At 33.1% G+C, this 20134-nt stretch overlaps 1 protein-coding gene across 3 annotated transcripts in view; it reads left to right on the forward strand.

The window, feature by feature from the left end:
- The window catches only part of LOC134258736 (uncharacterized), a 59151-nt gene that overhangs the window by 8719 nt on the left and 30298 nt on the right, over positions 1-20134 (forward strand). Inside the window, exon 1 of one of the 3 annotated variants that reach the window (XM_062741302.1) lies at positions 9553-10201. The exons of 1 other annotated variant lie outside the window; for it this stretch is intronic. In XM_062741302.1, the coding sequence (XP_062597286.1) occupies positions 10169-10201 (33 nt within the window). In that variant the 5' untranslated portion in view covers positions 9553-10168. Of the gene's footprint in view, positions 1-9552; positions 10202-13837; positions 14107-20134 lie in introns of those variants that run through there. One more of the 3 variants, XM_062741304.1, reaches the window with a different exon arrangement.

Here is a 20134-nt window from a genome sequence, read left to right on the forward strand (position 1 = left end):
CTTAAAACCAGCAATCGTTCTGCTTTCATAATGGTACAACTGTTTTGTATTTGTATATACGTTACTTTTTGTATTCTTGTTTATTTTTTGCTTTCTCTCAATCCGGATCTCGGATTTCAGTATCAATACCGGTTTGTCATTTACTGTGCTTTTATTTTTTTCCGATTCAAAACTAGCATGTGCAGTGTAGGATTAGGAATGTCCGAGGCCAGTTGTTTTCTTGTTCAGCATTATTTCATATTTGATAGTTGTGATTAAGTGCATGTGTCTACTTAGATGGCCAAGGACATTGAGTTTTATTAGGTATGTACTGATCTACTCACGTATATTGTTATTAACGAAGAGTACTTACTTTTTATTACTTGTTATATACTTTTTGCTTATCATATCTGGCGTGGAAACAAATCCTGGACCACCAAATCTATTTAAACAAAATTTGCGTATAGCACATAATAATGTGTGTAGTCTACTTTCAAAAATAGATGTTGTATCAGCTGAACTTTCTGAGTATGACATTATAGCTATATCTGAAACCCATTTAGATAACTCAATCAGTGATGAAGATATATTAATTACTGGGTATCATACCCCCCTGCGTAAAGATAGAAATCGTTTCGGAGGTGGCATTGCTTTATACATTTCTAAAAGTATACATTTTTCAGAAAGAAAAGACCTAGACTCTAGAAATATGGAGATTCTCTGGTCTGAAGTAGTAGTAAATAATAATAAATTACTTGTGGGTGTTATTTATAGACCCCCTAACTCAAAGGCAGAATATTTGGATCATTTTCTATATAACCTACAGCAAGCTTTAGATCTTAATATTCCAATTCTATTATTAGGTGATTTTAATATCAATATGCTGTCCAACCAAAGTAGACAATTTAAACTCTTATTACAACGACTCAACCTTACAAATCTCATAGATAATGCTACCAACTTTACTGTGAGCACTGGGACGTGTATTGATTTAATATTAACTAATAATACTTGTCTGATTCAAAATCATGACATAGCAGCACCTTTTTGCAGCTCTCATTGTGTTATTAGTGTTGAACTTAAATTTACAATCCACAAACAATATGCTTACAAAAGGGTAGTAAGAAATTACGAAAATGTAAATTTTACTGCACTTAATGAGGAATTAAGACAATTTGAATGGAACTCTATTTTATATGATTCAAAAAATATCAATGAAACATATTCTAATTTTGTCTCTTCATTAAACAATTGTATTGATAAACATATTCCTAAGAAAACCATTACCATCAGACCTAGAGATAAAGTATTTATGAATAATACCATACGGAAATTAATGAGGAAACGAAATAGGACACACTATAAAGCAAAGCATACAGACAATCCACTGCATTGGCAGACATACAGAGAACTCAGAAATACAGTTATTGATGAAATTCGAAAATCCCGTGAAAAATATAACAAGAAAATATCCTCAATGATTGATAAATCAATCCCCCCTGGAAAATGGTGGAGAATAGTCAAGTCAATATCAAAACTAAACAAAAATTATGAACCAATACCACCACTTAAATCTAAAGGTAAACTTATCTTCCATCCAGTTGAGAAAGCTACAGTCCTTAATAAATACTTTGCACAAGTTTCATCTATTACAGATGAACCAGACATTCCCCTTCATGGTCCTGGTCCACCATTACAAAATACAGACACTTTATCTGAAATATTTATCACTGAAAAAGAAGTTTATGATCAATTATGTATCATTGACAGTAGTAAACCACCCGGTCCTGATGGTATTTCCCCAAGAATTTTGAAAGAAATAGCTAGCACAATTAAAACCCCTCTAACAAAACTCTTTAATAGATCACTAATTGAAAAAAAGTTGCCAGATATTTGGAAACTATCACAGATTACACCAGTTTTTAAAAATAAAGGTAGTGCTCAAGAAGTATCAAATTATAGACCAATATCCCTTACAAGTGTCTTATGTAAAATAATGGAAAAAATTTTGTTTAAACAATTGCATAATTTTATGAAAGATAATAATGTAATTTACAAATATCAGTCAGGATTTCAACCTGGAGACTCAACTGTGAACCAACTAGTAGAAATATACAACACTATAATTTCAAGTCTTGATAAAGGTAAAGATGTTAGATTTATTTTTTGTGATATCTCAAAAGCATTTGATAAAGTTTGGCATAAAGGTCTCTTATCTAAACTAAAAAAATATGGTATTAATGGCAACATATTAGGCTGGATTGAGAATTATTTGTGTGATAGACAACAAAAAGTTGTAATTGATGGCTTTTCATCAAACCATGAGACAGTAAATGCTGGTGTTCCCCAGGGTTCTGTTTTGGGACCTTTTCTCTTTCTCCTATACATAAATGATATTTGTGATGATTTAGCAAACAATATACGTCTTTTTGCTGATGACACCTCTTTATATGCTATTGTAGAAAAAGAAGCCACAAATGTAGCACAGTCGCTTACTAGTGATCTAGACCTAATTGATAAATGGTAAAAAAAATGGCTTGTTGACTTTAATCCAAACAAAACTGTAAATGTTGATTTTACCCGCAAAAATATAAAATATCCGCCTATTACATTTGGTCATCATGGCCCATCCATTATTCAAAATGCATCTCATACCCACCTAGGATTACATTTTCAAAGTGATGCTACCTGGACTTCGCATATACAATTAATTCATGAAAAAGCTACAAAACGACTAAATATCCTCAGAATGCTTAAGTATAAGATGAAAAGAAAAACACTTATTAAGATATATTTTGCATTTATTAGACCTGTTTTAGAATATTCAGATGTTGTTTGGGATAATTGTTCTGAAAAAGATGCAAAACTTTTAGAAGATATCCAAGTTGAAGCTGGTAGAATTATTACTGGATTAAGATCAAATTCCTCTAGATCAAAATTGTATGATGAATTAGGGTGGGATCTTTTACAAACTAGGAGGAATATTCATAAATTGCTACTATTATATAAAATCATAAATGGCTATTCACCTAAATATTTAACGGACTTGATTGAACCTTTTCGTCCTACAAACCACCCCTATAATCTAAGAAATAATGATGCAGAATTCAAAATTCCTTCTATTAGAACTACATCATATATGGAAAGTTTCTTCCCATCAACTATTAAATTATGGAATGATTTGCCTGATTATATCAGAAATGCCCCTGGAATATCTTCATTTAAAAGTCTTTTAAATTCATATTATTGTAAAAAAGGTAAAGAAATTTATCATTTTGGAATAAGAAAGTACAATATAATACATTGCCAATTGCGAAATAATGCAAGTAATTTAAAGGCAGACTTATATAACCAATTTTTATCAGAAACACCAATGTGTGAATACTGTATTGACTCTATTGAAGATGCTCATCATTATTTTTTTGCTTGTCCAAAATATAACTCTCCAAGAAATGTACTTTTCCAAACAATTCAAAATATTATTGATTGTGATCAAACTCATGAACTTGATTTACTTTTGTATGGTAGTCCCAATCATGGACTAAATATTAATACTCAAATATTTGAAGCAGTACATGCTTTCATCGCAGCAACCAAACGTTTTATTTGAATTGTAATGTATGTTACTCATGCCAACACTTTATAACCGGTACATGTATTTCATTGTAAATTTTTTTTCTCTCTCTCTCTTTCTACTTTTTTTTTTCTCTTTTGTTTTTGTTCTTTTGTTTTTGCTACTATGTGTGTCTATTTATTTTTATATCTATATATTGTGTGTTCATTTTGACCTTGTAGGGAGAGGGCTAAAATAGGCTTTGCCTGCTGCCCAATCCCATTCACTTATGTGAATAAAATTTTGTATAAATAAAAAAAAAAAAAAATAATTATGTAAAACACTACGTTGCCAGCAGTGGATTTTTAAGGATTGGCGATTACATATGTGTGCAGGGACAGACTTGTAAGACGTTTAGGCACCAAATATACCCGAAGGTGGCTGAGAGATTAATTTCGTACATTGCCATAAAGTTCATTTTTTATAGTACATGTATATATATGCACTATTTCGCTCACCTGAGCTGAATGCTTATAGAGAAGCAAGGTAAATTTCTTTTCATGTTGCATTATTAAAACCATTAGGGGCAGGGGACATTAATGTCACATGGACATGTTTTTGTTTGTTTGTTTTTTAATGTGAAATTTAACTCACAATAAGCTGATTTAATTAATTTTTAGTAACTCTTTGCAATAACGAATGATTATAAAATGTCATTTACGGAGGTTGTTTTTCTGTTTACTAGTAATCAATGTATTGAATGCAAGAACGTCATGCACTTAATTAAATTAAGAGAAATCATTTAAACATTAAAGGATGATAAAATGATTGGTGAATAATAATGAAGAGTGTGACGATTAACATCAAATCTAATCGGTTAGTAATGTGATGTAATATCATTAACGATTCACAGATCAAGACGGATAACAGATAGTGCCAGTGGTTGCATTCGGTGATATAGATAAGTTCCAAAGTTTCAGAAAATAAGAAAAGTTAGTATGGGTTCATCAATTCTCAGAACATTCTTACAGCAAGGGGAGACGAGTGTCAAATTTAATTTCCTTTTGATCAAGAGTTTTCCAGTTGTAATTATTCCCCTTTTGTAAAAAAAAGAAACTTCTCTGGCTGCTAAACATGCTCAGCGAAAACATGTAAATTAATGCCAGATCATCTTAAATTGCCAAAAAAATAGAGCACAACTATGATCTGAAAAATAAATTTGATGTCTGCAAAGCTTTAGATTTCGCACAGAAGACTCTTTCATTCATTAAAGATAAGAAATATTTGATGACTCACATTAAGAAATATGATGAAACCCTCTAAACAGTTATCAAGATGTTTTAATTATAAAGTACGCAATACACAGCAAAAATTCTCTGGACTGGTTCAGTCTAATTATAAAGGAAAAAACCCTCCTCTGCTGAAAATCTTGCAAAAGATGTTAATAAAGTCAAGAAAAACACGTAATTATGTTCCCCAAACGAAGTTGGGGAACATATTGTTTTTACTCTGTTTCTTATTATTATTATTTTTCTTCTTCCTGGGCACTTTTTTGTCCGCGAATGATCTTGTAAACTACACATCCAGCTAAGGTGAAATGTTTTTAGGGTCAGTAGACATGTAATGTAGATTTGCGGAATGAAGGTCATTTTGCGCGCACGTGCTTGCAAGAGCGCGCACGTGCAACACGTGAATGACCAATATAATGTATATTGGCGTAACTTTTCTATTTTTTGATGAAATGTTTTGAAACTCATAATGTAAGGATGTATTAGTAGTATAAACAAGATGGCGTGGTCAATATGGCAAGATCTCACGCGCATGCACGTGCGCTACGCTCTGATTGGCTGAAACTAAAGTCTCAATATCTTTCTTGTTTTTTGACGAAATCCTTTGAAATTTTGAACATAGCCATGCATTAGGATATCCTACAAAATGAATTATAGCAATTATCATGAAATCACGTGCATGCACGTGCGCTGCAATCTGATTGGCTGAAATTTTGAATAGCTATAACTCCCTTGGTTTTCAACCAAACAGGATTGGATTTGGAAGATAGATATATATAATGGACTTCTACAAGAAGGTATGGTCACCATGCACATGCATACACGTGAGTGTACGAATGCTGCAATCTGATTGGCTGAAACTTTAAACAGCTATAACTCCCTTGGTTTTCAACCAAACAGGTTGGAATTTGGAACAAAGATATATATAATGGACTTCTGTAAGAAGGTATGGTCACCCTGCACATACATACACGTGCATGTACGTGCGCTGCAATCTGATTGGCTGAAACTTTAAACAGCTATAACTTCCTTGGTTTTCAATCAAACGGGGTTGGATTTAGAACAGATAGATGTAATGGACTTCTACAAGAAGGTATGGTCACCATGCTCATGTATGCACGTGCGTGCACGTGAAATGGGTAAAATCAAAAATACACTTGAATGAGCGTTTTTTTTTATACTTTTGTATTAAATACATTAAAATTTAGCATATTAAAATATATAGATTGTGTAGAGAATATGATATGGTCATTACGCACATGCATTAACATGCGCAAGTGTGCAATGATAAAATTTGAATGAACATGGTACACTTCTTGGTAAACGTTGTTAAAGTCTCAAATGCAAAAAGTTTGTCTTATTTAATTATGCTTACAGGGAATATGACTATAAAAGGGAGTTAGGGAGCGTTTGGGGAACATCTGTAACGGTCCCCGTTACAATTAGCACTAGTTAAATTTAAGGTGTAGCTAAATCTATTTCCTCGGTTGAACGATGTGAAGAAAAGCTTGCATTGGTTGTAAGTTGTTTATGTACAATCTAATACCCCTTCCCCCTTCCTAAAAAAATTAAATAGGGAAGAAAATCAATCGGCAAAGACTGACCGTTTCATCAGAAGGTACATATGAATGTTATACTACATGTAAAAGAGAAAAAATGAAATGAATTTAATATCTTTGATTTTTTTTCTTTTAAACTTGCTACAGCCAAAATACAAGCATGAAAAAAAATCTTGTTCGATTTCTATCGATCGCTGTAAGAAAAAAGTCTCCTCTCCCTTCACCAGGGGGTCTTTTTTCTTTCCAAGAAACTTTCCTTTAAACGTATATCGATTTGTACCCTTCTGCAAGGATCTTGAAAAAAGAAATTAGCATCTCAGACACAGGAATTCTTTATTTTAATCCCCAAATGTTCTTTTCACAGAGTAAAACTCTTAAATTTTATGTTCATGTCCCTAACTCTCGGTCACACACTCAGTCGTAGAATCCAATCAACAAGCCTTAATGAGTAGTTGATTTGATTGAACCAAAGTTTTATGCCAGGGTTTGCAAGTAATAAAATCAGCAGAGGGGCTATTAGTGCAGAATATGACGCAACTGTGTATTTTGGGGGCGATTTTAAAAAGTATTTAAAGATTTGAACAAAGTTGTTTCTTTAGTAGAGGGATAGCCTAAACGTAATGATTAAAATATAAAAAGATTATTATTTTACAGTAAAACTCGGTTATAACGAAGTCACTGGGACCTTATGAAATCACTTCGCTATATCCTTAATTCGTTATATTCATATAAGAAATTCATGAAAATAATGTATCTAGGGGATACAAAATAACTTCGCTTTATCCGGAATTTGCAATACTAGTATATATCCGGGCTCGTATTAAACGAGTTTTACTGTATTTTACATGGATAATGAACAAAATTTATTTAAGATTGGGATTGTTTAAATATTTTCATTTCGATTTCAAGAATTTAAATTGAACTTCTTGTAATTCATGTAACCCGCTTTAATACAATTAGAGTATAAGTGAGTGGATAATCCAAAAAAGAAAGCTAAGTTGAATTGAACTTGAACCTTTCACGCTATTACATCAAAATCACAATGTTACTTAAGTCACGGGGATTTTCAAAATTTCATTGCAAAAGTCAAACAGAAGTTGAAATATCATCTGCAAACTATTTGAAATATTTACTACTGATCTTGACCTTTGACATTAAAATCACGAGGGGTCTTCTGATTGAAAGGAAATTTTGATATAGAATTTCAGGAAAAAAATAAATTACTGTAGAAATAAAATATTATCCGAAAACTAAATGAAACAATGTAGGACAGACAGACATCCATATTAACACCACCCGCGTTTTGCAAAAGCAGGGGAAAAGCTAGAACTGATACACATATATTGGTTTGAAAGTTGCTAATGGATGAGTATATTCAACAACGTATTACAGTATTTACTGAACTTTTTGATCAGATAAAAAAAACTTTGTTTATCGTGGCAAAAACAATGACGGAATCTGTTTACCTGAAATTCACTGCTTATTTTTATTCATTAACAAGCAGCGAAATGAAGCAGGATTCATTACTGTTTGTAAACATCTGTAATTCGTTCTCTCTCGATGGATACGTTTCCAGTAATGAACTTTCTGGTTTTATCATTGATGGATGCCTTGTTTCTCGTCCATCTTTTAGAATCCTCTCAGCAAATTATTATATTACAAGAAAATATTTCTACCTGCCCTACATAAACAGAGGTTTATTTTATTCGCCAAACATACACGTAGATATTTCAAAGTCAATTACCTCTGGCACTGTTAAATTTTTTGTCGGGAACTTCCTTAGTATAAGTCTGTAAATGTCTTTGATTTTAAGGAAGAACAAATGAAAAAATAAAAATGAGATCCGAATCCAAATCGCACGTGCCAAGAACAGCTCGATTTGGTTCAGGCTGATTTGTGCATCTGTGAGAGCTGTACTTGTGTGCTGCCATGCAAGATTTAATTCTGTTTCCTATATTGGCTATAAATAAGAAAGAGAGAATGGCGACAGAACCATTACTGATTAATTATTAGATATTAAATAATCAAGATAAATGTTAAGTTTCTTGGATACTATTAATTCACACGGTGCTCGGGTCTAATACATCACAGCAAACTTAACTGCGGATCGATACATCCTTAATCGGGCGATTATCGCCACATCGTTAATGATCGCTTTGTAAACTAAATCCAATGAAAAATTGATGTTTCCTTCGCTCTCAATTTAATGTAGCACGACAAGGTGTATCGGACCTTAATAATTCAGTTAATCGAATTAATGGACAGCTATAACTGTCTTACTTCAACAAAAAATATCGACTAAGTTTTTCGCAATCGATCCTTCTTTCCCCTTTCTTGACAGAAAATGGTCTTCTGGAGCATTAGGTCGTATTGACGAGGCGAGTTAATTGATATTTTGGTAGATAGAAAAAGACTTGAAATTTAATTAGGCGCAAATAATGGCGTCTTGGACTTCGGTCAGGTTTAGAATTATTTGAAGAACTGACACTCGGTCAATTTACTTCTACAAATTCTCGACTTTAAGGGAGACGCAGGGTTTTTAGCTTCCTTTGAAGAAACTTGTATAAATGGAAATGCCATCCATCTTGTCTTAAACAACGAAACATTTTTGACATATTATCTGGAAAAGACAGTTCCTTATTTGATTTGGAAATAGAAGAAGGCCTCCTTAGAATCTCTGACAGGTAGCTTGATTGTGTCTGACAGTGTAATAGCAGGCTCCGGAACAATGGACCTAGATTGACTCCGGGCCAGGGCTATTATAACCATGACTATGGAACATTACAGGATCGCTGTAACTCGTCGCTTTTTTCAGTTGCTAGACATAACTACACGTGCTTCGTCATTAAGGCAGCACTGTTTCAGGCTAAAGCAAATAATCAAAACGGCTGCTTATCCTTAGAATAAAAACTGGAGAATAAAGACAAGAAAAATTATTCATGGAATTTATTTTTCTCCTATGATAATATTTCTGTTCTTTGCTGTGTGTGGGGCTATACGGAGATAGAGTTTCAATTTGATCTCGCCAAGACTTCTGAAAAGTGATTGAAGATGTTCAATTATCTTCAGATGTTATGAAAATGAAGGATTATCTCTAAGAATGTCTATTCCAAAGGAAGACTTCTAATTAGCTGATAGGTAAGATCATTATCGACTCACTGCTAATCGCACTTGTTGCTGACTGGTCATTGAAACACTTAGAAGGCGAAGACTTTACTAAATAAGTGATACTTGTCACCCAGGAGCTTTCTCTTCTCACTTTAGCACGTGACACATTTTTTTCAAGTTTTAATTAGAACACTCAGCAAACGCTGAATTCAGTTGACATCTTTTGGATGTATGGTGAACTTTTAAATTTATCGAATTTGAACTCCGGTGGGAAGTGTAATATTCTACAGTTTTATTTCGTGGAGCGTTTAGGTATGAATTCTCAGTGAATTATTTATGAAAAGCCCGATGAAGTGTAACGTAGTTTTATCTGATGGTATAAAGATCATAGATGGACGTGCACAGTTTGTCAACTTCCTTTAACGCTTTCCCGATATTTTTTTGTAATACAAAACTCATTATTGCTTGAAAGGCCTATCGAGTTGTGATTAACAGTTTGCATTTGAAATAGAATTCTTCATCTGTCAACATTTTCTGACACCCCTCTTCTCCGTGCTATACGGACCTCGCCGATTAATCGTCGCCTAATGGTCGCAGATTCGCCGGTTCAATCTTAGGATTGATAGCTTCAGATCGATAATTTGGTATCTCTCAAGCACTTGACAAATTGTTGCAAAAGGATGGCTGAAGCTATACTGAAGACGTTAAGAAAGGTAAATATCTGTTATTCATATTGTCCCTTGGTTGTAATTGTTTATAAACAAGCTGCTTGTCGATCTAGCTTTTAAAAATCTGTCTGTCATAAAATAAAATTGGGAACGTATGGTAAATAACCTTTTGGGAGTGAAACTTTTTTGGCAAATATCTGTCATATTTTGTTTCGTGTTCTATCATTTCATTACATGTTAAAAATACACAGTTTATATATAAACTGACATTTTAAGATTCTGAATGGGTGGACTGTTTCAAGCATCATAAAATCTTCGTGGAAAAAAATCAAGTTATATAATTTCGGAAGTTAAGCTGGTAGTTGAAATGGTTACATTGCTCTGTGTTCCTGAAGTCTGCCCCATGGTGGGACAGGCGATTCCCTGTCTCTTTGTAATTATGAATTATTGCCTCGTCTACTGGTATTTAGAACCTTTTAGTTCTGCTAATTCCGCTAAAATTACCATGGTAATTTCATCTACCGCGGTTCTGCTAAATTGTTGTAACTTAACAAATCTGGCAAAATAAAGATCCGGATTCTTTTATTCACATTAGATATGTTAGAGAAAGAATTAGGAATGATCAAAGTATAAAATATTCTGACGTTGGTTTCAGCTTGGAAACAAACCAGATTTATAGCTACGCTTTTTGAATGTAATAAGTATATGTGACTTTTAGATCTTAGTCTGAAAAATATGCTTATGTACTTGGACCCCAAGTCGGCATTTTCAGGCAGAATTTAAAACTGGACTTTGTAATTAAATGGTGCGAGTTTTATTTTATTTTCATATTAAAAACGAAATGTATTTGATCAGGAAAGTTTTTCTTTTAACCGTGATATCAGAATTACCAATATACTTATGTCCATAACACTAAATAAGCTGATTTCAGTTTTTTAACCTGTGTACAAAGGATAAGAATCTGGTTACAGCGTTAGAATATCTGAAAGTGACGGCATGTGGTATAAACACTCTTATTGAGCTACTTCAGAAGGTAATGATTTTGTCCTAGTGTTGACCCATATACATCACGAGGGGATCTCTTCCTCATCATAATAATTATGACACTACAAAGTAAAGTTCAAAACCATTTAGCAATTTTACTCTATAAACTCTGTACCTTAACCTTTTTAATTGATCCTTGCACCCATTGAATCATTGTGGGATCTATCTTTAAGTATTCTAGGTATTAGCCGATTTATTTATAATAATTATATGGTTTTGAAACGTACATGACAATATCCTAACTACTACATTTGACTCCTCTTTTTTATTTTAAATAATTTACTCATAACTTTTAAACTTATAATTTCTAGAACTTATTCCCTGGTGTTACTTTGAAATTTTACTGAATGTTAGTTTTAAATTGTTTACTAGTATAAATAAAATATGTAACTACTAGTCTTTTTCAGCCACCCATCATATAAAGAATATCATTTGTAATAAAATAGAAATAAGTGGTGACGGAGAGTGGTGTTGAAGTTGAAGAGACAAACAATTAAAGTTTAACAGTTAAGGTGAAGAGTAGCACGTGATTGTGATGAATCCTAAATATTTTTTGAAATCATTGAACAGTTCGATCCTTGACGAATTCGGAATTTGTCATCTTGTTGTTTAGTGGAGCTATGATGTGGTTATCACTAATATCAAAGACCTCTAACTGGTACAATCGCTGTGCCTCATCTAAAATCAATAAGCATAAAACATATTTATCAAAATGGAAAACTATTAATGTGTCAGTTGTATAAAATTCGAAAATATTGAATTTTTGTACATATTTTTCTAACTATAAGCTTTCAAATGAAACACTCTATGGGAGTGTCAATCCTGATGCACACCGTACAAATTCATCTCAGATAACAGATCGTATAAATAATTTTACACAAAATCTCTCATTTCTAGTGAAGAATCACACATTTAGCCGTCAAATTGGATTTACACTACGTGTGACGTATCCCTATTGATATAGATAGAATCGTGTAAAACATCTGTCGCCCTAAACAGTCAAAATGAGAACAACATCTATTGTGTGACCGCATGATTATAGGCCTAGAAATAATGGTCTGCAATATGTTGCTGGTCTTGATAACTGCTTAACTCCTTGTTAAATAAGCAATCAGCAGCTAGCGTATTGAACTGAATGGTGTGTAAGCAAACGTTATCGACTCATCATTGAACTCCTCATAATAAGGTATACGGTTAGTGACGGTCTGTCATCTTCTTAATATAATGATTATCCTGTTTGTAATCGATTGAAGAAAATGTTTCAGAGACAATTAAAGTTCTACATTTCTGGTAGATTCTTTTTGAAAGTTATTAAGAAATTCTTGGGCATGGAACCATTTTAATTAAAAATGGTTGTGCATCTGTAGTTGAATTCGTTTCAATTTCAAGCTGTGAATTTCCAAGTACATTCTTAATATTGAGAAAATTGAAGTTGCACTGGGGAGGGGGCATTTTTCTGGGAAAATCGACCAACTGAAAAATATCACATACATGTATAGTCTCCAGCACTTTGTCGCATCAAAATGCTTCAAAAGTGACATGTCTGTTTGTCGTTAGCTTCATTGCTATTTTTTCTCTGGAGAAGAATTTTTAATGTCTCGTTTTAAAACTGATAGCAAATTCTTAAAAAGAAAAGATGAAAAGACTTCACATGATCCTTGAAGACAATCTCAGAAGCCTTCTCTTAATTATTTTCTTGTGAGATACGGTACACCTTCCATCTCATGTCGGGTTCGCCTAATGTGAAATCATTTGTTGGTTAATTGAAATCTTATCATTTTCTCCCTCAGCGATGCTTTTAAATCATTAGAAATTCATTTTGTCGTTCCATCTTGTGATTGATTTTGCGTCTGTTGTCCAGCATTGACAAAGAGTCACGCTCTGATATTGTTTAGACAGACAAGGCAGATCCCGCGTTTCCGAGCTCGCTAATTTATCCCTGAACACCGTTCCCGACTCAACAGGAATAATGGTTGGAAGACAACGGAAACTATGGATACCGACTCCGATTGGAAATTAATTGATAGACCAAGCCATTAGATGGTCGGATGTAACCGATAAAATAAAAACTTTAAATGATGTTATCTATTAGGCAAAGAACTTCTATCGATGATCTCAGACAACAGAATCTGCTGCAAGCTCGTGCCGGAGAGTAAATGGTTTCTTGGTTTCCAGGAGGTACTTCTGTCAGGTCGTTCTACCTCTAATTTCTTAAAACTATATCTTGAGGTGCTAAATGCTCATTTTTTAATGTGCAGCCACCCCAATATTCTGAATTAGTCACGTTGCACAGTCCTTTATGTCATAACAGATGGGTTTCTGTTAAAGAGAATTTTTAGAGTGTATTGCTGATAAATTACAAACGATAAGGAACCACCCAATAGACTTTTAGAACGGTTTTTTAAAATGAGGATGGAAAAACACAAACACATCGGGCTCGATCTAAAACCAGCATACAAACGATGATTCTAAATTAAATACCTGCGAGCAATTATCCCAACAACAAACAAATGAAATGCAGATGGTTCCTCGATAGCAGATATTGGTTTTATCCGCAATCACTCTAAAAGTAAACATTTACCTGTAGATGTCTACCTGTCATTAACAGTATTAATTGGTTGTTGGTCCTAATTATCTTTGACAATTGGTAGCCGTCCGGATTATCGACTGATATGACTTAACTAGTAGACCGTATACAGAGCTTGGTAATGTACACTGTACTTTATTGATGGGAGAATCAGCCGCATCCACTCTTAACAAGCAGTCAAACAGCCGATTAAGGGTCCGAATGAAATCAGAAAAACTTCATCAACAAGCGTACGGCGCTAGTTTCTTAACTTCACACGATAAAATCTGTTTATAATTTGTGTAAAATGGCCAGTGGAATTCTTAAACTGATAATACAGGTATGTGTGATATGTATTTCATATTTAATGTAGTACTTGTTGAACTTTCGAGATACTGTGTGGCTTTGCAAAGTAAACAAAATACTGTTCCACAAGAGATTAAAACATACTTTAAATCAACAAGCTCTTGTGTTCAGATGCGAGTCTTATTTATTCAATCTTTATTTAATAATCATGTATATTTACTAATAAATTTTCCTTTTCATCATTTACCATTGATAAAAGATAACCCTTAATTGATTTTAAAATACCAGAGACACATTTTAACAACTATTCATTTGCTTAATTGTTTAAAAACAAAACAAGTGAAAATGATAAAAAGAAATGTGCAGAATTTTGGACGGAGATATTATTTGCAATGATAAAGGTATTGGTTATATATGCGAGTTATTACAGTTAATAAATTGGCCACATTATAGGAAATTCTACTATAATATTTGTCAAAGGAAAAGAAAGATCCTTGATTCACATACATGTATACTTTATGTACAATTTATACAAAATGTGGGATAGCATGCAATTTTTTATAAATTAATGTCCTTTATTAATTTATCATCATTTGTTTATCAAATGTATGTTAGCATTTTATGCATGAAAGAAAAAAAAACCCTTAGTATCAGATGTACATTTAAAATATTTGCAGAAACATTAATTTTATAATACAATCATCCTATTAAATTCAATTGTTTTTTTTTTAATTTGATTTTTTTAATTACATGAATCAGAATTTTACTCATTTTCATAAATATAAAGATAATTTCAAAAGCATTGTACCTTACTTTTGTATGACTGTATTAATTTTTATCACCAGTACTAGTGATACAGAGTGTAATTCACTTAAACATTTCAAATAAGTTAATATATCAAATCTCATGAATTAAAAATGAGTAGATGTTATAAAAAAAAATACAAATTAAATCAATGCAAATAAAATTAAAAAAAAAAAACTTTTTATAATACTTAGTAACTATTAATTTGAATTAATTAAAATATGAATTTATTAATAAATTTGATTTCAATACAATTCATTAAATTGTCAGACTTTTTCTAGTGTTCATTAAAACAGACTATAGGTCACCTGTAATTAATAATAACCATTCTAGCCAAAACCAGTTACCTGTATTTTTTTCAGAATTTTGTGATTTGAATTTTTTATAAAGGGTTTACAAAATTGATTATAATTACTTGTGATTTGAATTTTTTAAACAAAATTGTTATTGATGAATGTCAACATACCAAATACATAATTAAATTTCTGTCCTTTACTAAAGTATTAAGCTGTTAAAAGTTCGGACAACTCCCAATTGTCCATTATATCGAGTAACAAAACTTAAATAAATACTGAGTACATCCTTCTGTGTACGGGAGGGGCTTCCTAGGGACTTGTGATTCCCCCAGGTCTTCACCTTGAGACCCACGTGTAAAATTGGGGGAATAAACAAAGATATTCCTTTATATAAAAAAGGTTAGTTTCAATATGCTTCCAACCATAATCTACTTTCGCTGTACATTGTAAGCTATTTGGTAGATCTACATGTATATTAAATGGAGAGATAAGGAAACGTGAGTTGGTCTTTCTTGAATGAAGAGTTGTTCCGAGGCCATAGGTAATACTTATCTATGGTTTTATATATATATTAGGATTTGACCATAACATATCAGGATTTGATCCAAATATATAAAACTATAACGCTACAGTTCTGCAGCTAGGTAATATTTAGATAAATTCCATATGTGACATCATTAAAAAGTAGACATTTTAAAGTTATTTCACTCGTATATATGACTTGTTGATATTGTGTTCCCCCTAAAAAAGTTAAGGCGATTTTTCTCATGTGTCTCATGCTTGGTCATTTTTTATTAGCATCTTTCCAACTTTAAAATTCTATTTTTTTTTTAAATTAAGATATGGAACCAAAATGTTTGTTAAATAGCTTATCTACTGGCTCGACAATCCAAAACAGAAGTCTCGATAATTTAATCAAATGTAAAAAAAAAAAAAAATTATTCCTCTGATGACACAAATCACCGCTGGCACTGTTGGTCTATAGAATCGGTTTTTCGCGTGTTCCAAATCTCGGATTCTCCAATTCATCCGAAGTTCCGACAAATATGTATCGTTTATGGTAAACGTAATATTTTTCAAATTTATTTAGTCGGGCTTCAGTACCATTAATCGATTCTGCCCTGTATCTTCAAAAGCCCCATTAATCAAATAAGTGGTTTTGCTTGGTCCTTTCAAAAGTAATTCATAAGCAATTGACTAGGACGAGAAACAAATCAGTTCAGCCCTCCCTTAGGGGGTACGTAATCAATTTTAGGTTTCAGTCTTGCAGTCTTTTATCGAGTATAGTGTCTTTCGTCGATACATCATGCATATCAAATCCTCTCAAATTTGGCATAACAATGGTTCAGTTTTCTGCATAAGAACACTTTTGGGATATTCCGTATCAATTCTGTAGTTCTTCGGAAGGTCTCTGCCCAAACCGGCGTGAAAAATGAAAGTAATAGAATCTGCATAGACGTGCATGTTTTGGAATCAAATGTACTGAAAGAAAAAAAATAATATAGAGATAATCATGGGTAATGGGATTGTCTTGGAGTTTGCCGACTTGGTCTCATAGAATGGTACCATGGGATAGCACATCTGACATGATGTCTAGAATAATCAGTCTACAAACTCGCTACCGTCTTAATCTCAAATGAGCGTCCACCAATGTCTAATCCAAGTACTCTAACCCGCCAGAAAACTTGGGACGTTTTCAAAAGGAAATTCATATTGCCTGAGAAAAATCTTCTGCTCCATATGTCAAATAAGATGTTCAGTGAAAATACTTGTCGTGAAAATACTTGTCGCCCACGTGGCGCAGTGGTGAGTACGTCTGCTCTAGACTCGCGAATTAAGGAGTTGATCCTTCCGTTGCGGGCTCGAATCCCACTGTGGGACTTGGAGACCAGTCCCTCGGATAAGATAAACCGAGGTCCGTGGCACGGAAAAGACCCCTCACTGCTCAATGCTTCAAGTTCCGAGTACAGGACACAATTTTTTAGCTCTCCAGCGGCAAGTGATGTGGTTTCCAAATGAGTGAAAATTTTTCGAAAGAGAAGTTATAATCAATTAACCAGTGTAAATGCATGTACTTGCTAATGCCATACAATCACTCAACTGAGAATAGACCTGTTATACATTATACGATATTGACAGGATGTTATATTATTTAAGTTAGATGGTTGAAATTAAAAAGTACTATTAATAGTTTGTGTAAAAAGGAACAAAGACCAATAAACCCTTTCACTCTGTCTTAAAACACAAATAATGAATTAACATACCAAACTATACATTCACGAGTTGGAAATCATGCAGTGAATGAATCGAAAGAAATAATTTTTTGTGTGTTTTTGAAGGAATGTCTTGTATACCATGTGTTTTTCTGTTCCTCAAGTTAAAAAGCGAATCACAGTGAATTGTTTATTATCCAGAGAATCTCCAAGTTTGCCTGTTAAATCTCTCGTGGCAATAAAACGCGATCTTCATTACATTGCGTAAAAAAGGAAACAAATTTAATATCATTGAATCCTTCCCCGCCAATATGTCAAATAAAGTTCGTAAAACGTTACATATTAAAGAAATAATGGGTACTTCACCCCCAGAAAAGTCACCAAATAGGCAACAATGAAAGAAATAATGATTTTCAGGACGTGTGCCTGGCATTTATTTTTATCCTCGTAATACGTCATATTTATTTCATTGTTTTCACTAATGTGCCGATTTATTGGTGAAATGTGTAAATTCTATGTAAAAAATATAATAAAAATGATATATTGGAATTTTTAACTTAAATTGAACGTAGACTTGAAATTGAGTTTGGTTATACCTGGCATCAAGGCCATAAACAGAGAACAAACCTACTAGTAAGTAAAATTTTGTATTTTTAACTGTTCAACCCATGATTCCGCGATACAGGGTTCAAGGCGTGTGGATTCAGGTACCCTTAGAGATAGGATGGGACCATTATATTGGATCACGATTTCTCACTATATAAAAATCTGAAGAACATCAAAGCTAAAATAACTCGGATGAGCTTGGTCCATGGTTCTCTAGTTTAAACTAAAAAAAAAAACAAACAATCTTTGACTGAATCACTTTGCCCTCTCACGCATTTCAGAGTATAAAAAAAAAGACTAACCACTAGACTTTATCAGTGTAAACAAATCTTTTTTTGTGTGTTTATTTTTAAAAACTTTTTCCAAATATAATTCTGAACACCAGATCTCGATTGATTCGTTTTTTAAACCTATTTAGGTTTACATGTCTTACAGATGATAGAACTTAAGACGATCTCCTTCCTCAAATCGAATTTCCTGCTCGTTAAGACCGTATTTTTTAAGTACGACAAAGAAGTTATGGAAAAGCAATTTGTCAAAATGGAACTTCTTTTGGAATCGATATCCTTTAGTAATCGCCATAATTTTGGCCAGGGAGACGTATTAAGACCTGAAGGCTTCAGTCTGATTTACGATTGTTACATTTCATGGAAATGAATAGATCATTAAAATAGCAATATATCTATCATAAAGACCCAAGAGAATTCTTCTCGAATACGGCTGTAATAATCCAGGATGTTCTTTGAGCAGCCATTTTGAAATCCCATACATTTAATCCGTATGCTTTGCGTGTGTTGTATAAATTATTGAAATAAATTCTGAAAGAGCTGTCAAAGGGATGCTGGAGCATAGGTGTCTTTCAAGTGCTTTAATTTTATGCATAACCAAATACCGATACTTCAGTTTAGTTTTTTCCTTGAATATTAATTTCTTTTCTAACGATAACCATGCATAAGAAATCAAATGTAGAACCAATCTGTTTCACACAGCAAATTGTCTTTTATTTGACTGATGCGCTGTAGCTCATTTCAAATTAGATTTATATGGAGAAGAATAAAACGAAGCACTACAATAAAATTGTCATTTCCATAAAAATCCCACGGAAGCCACTTAACAGTCAATACATTTGATAGAATGCGATGGGTCGCGGAAACCAATAGGCCAGCCATTTTAGAGTAAATGTTTGATACCACGATAACAACCGAACGCTTCCGACATCGGCGTGAATTTCCACAATCAAAATGATGATAGATGGTACAAAGCAGATCTAAATTTTCTGCTTAATATGATTCCCATTCCGTGTCAAACAAATATCGCACATCAAACCGATTAATTAAATGCATTTCTGGGGACCGCGTTCCACCATGTTTACAACCGCTATACTTTACGTCAGTCGTGAGTGTGACGCCCAAGGTGGCATAGATGTGCAACATCCCAGAATCCAAAGTAAAATTATGGCAATAAAATTGTCCCCCCAAATAATAATGACCTACACATGGCAAAACTAATGAGGCAATAGATCAAATGTAATCAAATAATCGTCTGTCAGGCTTGTTGTGTGGGAAGGCACACGCTGTGATTGTTCGAAAAATTCGTTTAACCGATCTGAATAGAATTTGCTAAAACTTTAATATTTGATGACCCTTTACTTATCTGTACTCTTGAGTACCAATATAAAACGCATCAGAGCAAATATTAGAAATAGGAGGGGTGTCAATAATTATATATACTTTATCAATTTTGTGCATTTTAACGGGGTGTTTCCTGCATTCGGAAAAGGTAACTTTAAGTTTTCCAGCCACTCCATAAAAAGTCCACTGCTATCAATCGCAATATCGGGGAAAACGTCCTAGATGCACAAAATATTGAATTGTTTATAGATAGCATAGGCCAGTTCAGTAGCATACTGAGTGAGTAGTTGACAACATATGTCTCTAATTATATGCTAAGTACTTATTAATTGAAATTACTATTTCTGTTAATACTTAAATGATTTTTTTTTTTTTTGAATGACCATCTTCAATACTTAGGGTACAGGTTTGCCAGACTGGCTGTGTAGAGGTATCATCCCCTGGTGCCCTTTGTATTCAAGATGCACTAGTTTTATATTAGAGTACTGCCATTACCACAAGATTTTTTTTTT

The sequence above is a fragment of the Saccostrea cucullata genome, unplaced genomic scaffold, assembly GCF_032062105.1.
Source record: "Saccostrea cucullata isolate Sc308-1 unplaced genomic scaffold, CSIRO_AGI_Scuc_v1 ctg27, whole genome shotgun sequence".
Lineage (NCBI taxonomy): Eukaryota > Metazoa > Mollusca > Bivalvia > Ostreida > Ostreidae > Saccostrea > Saccostrea cuccullata.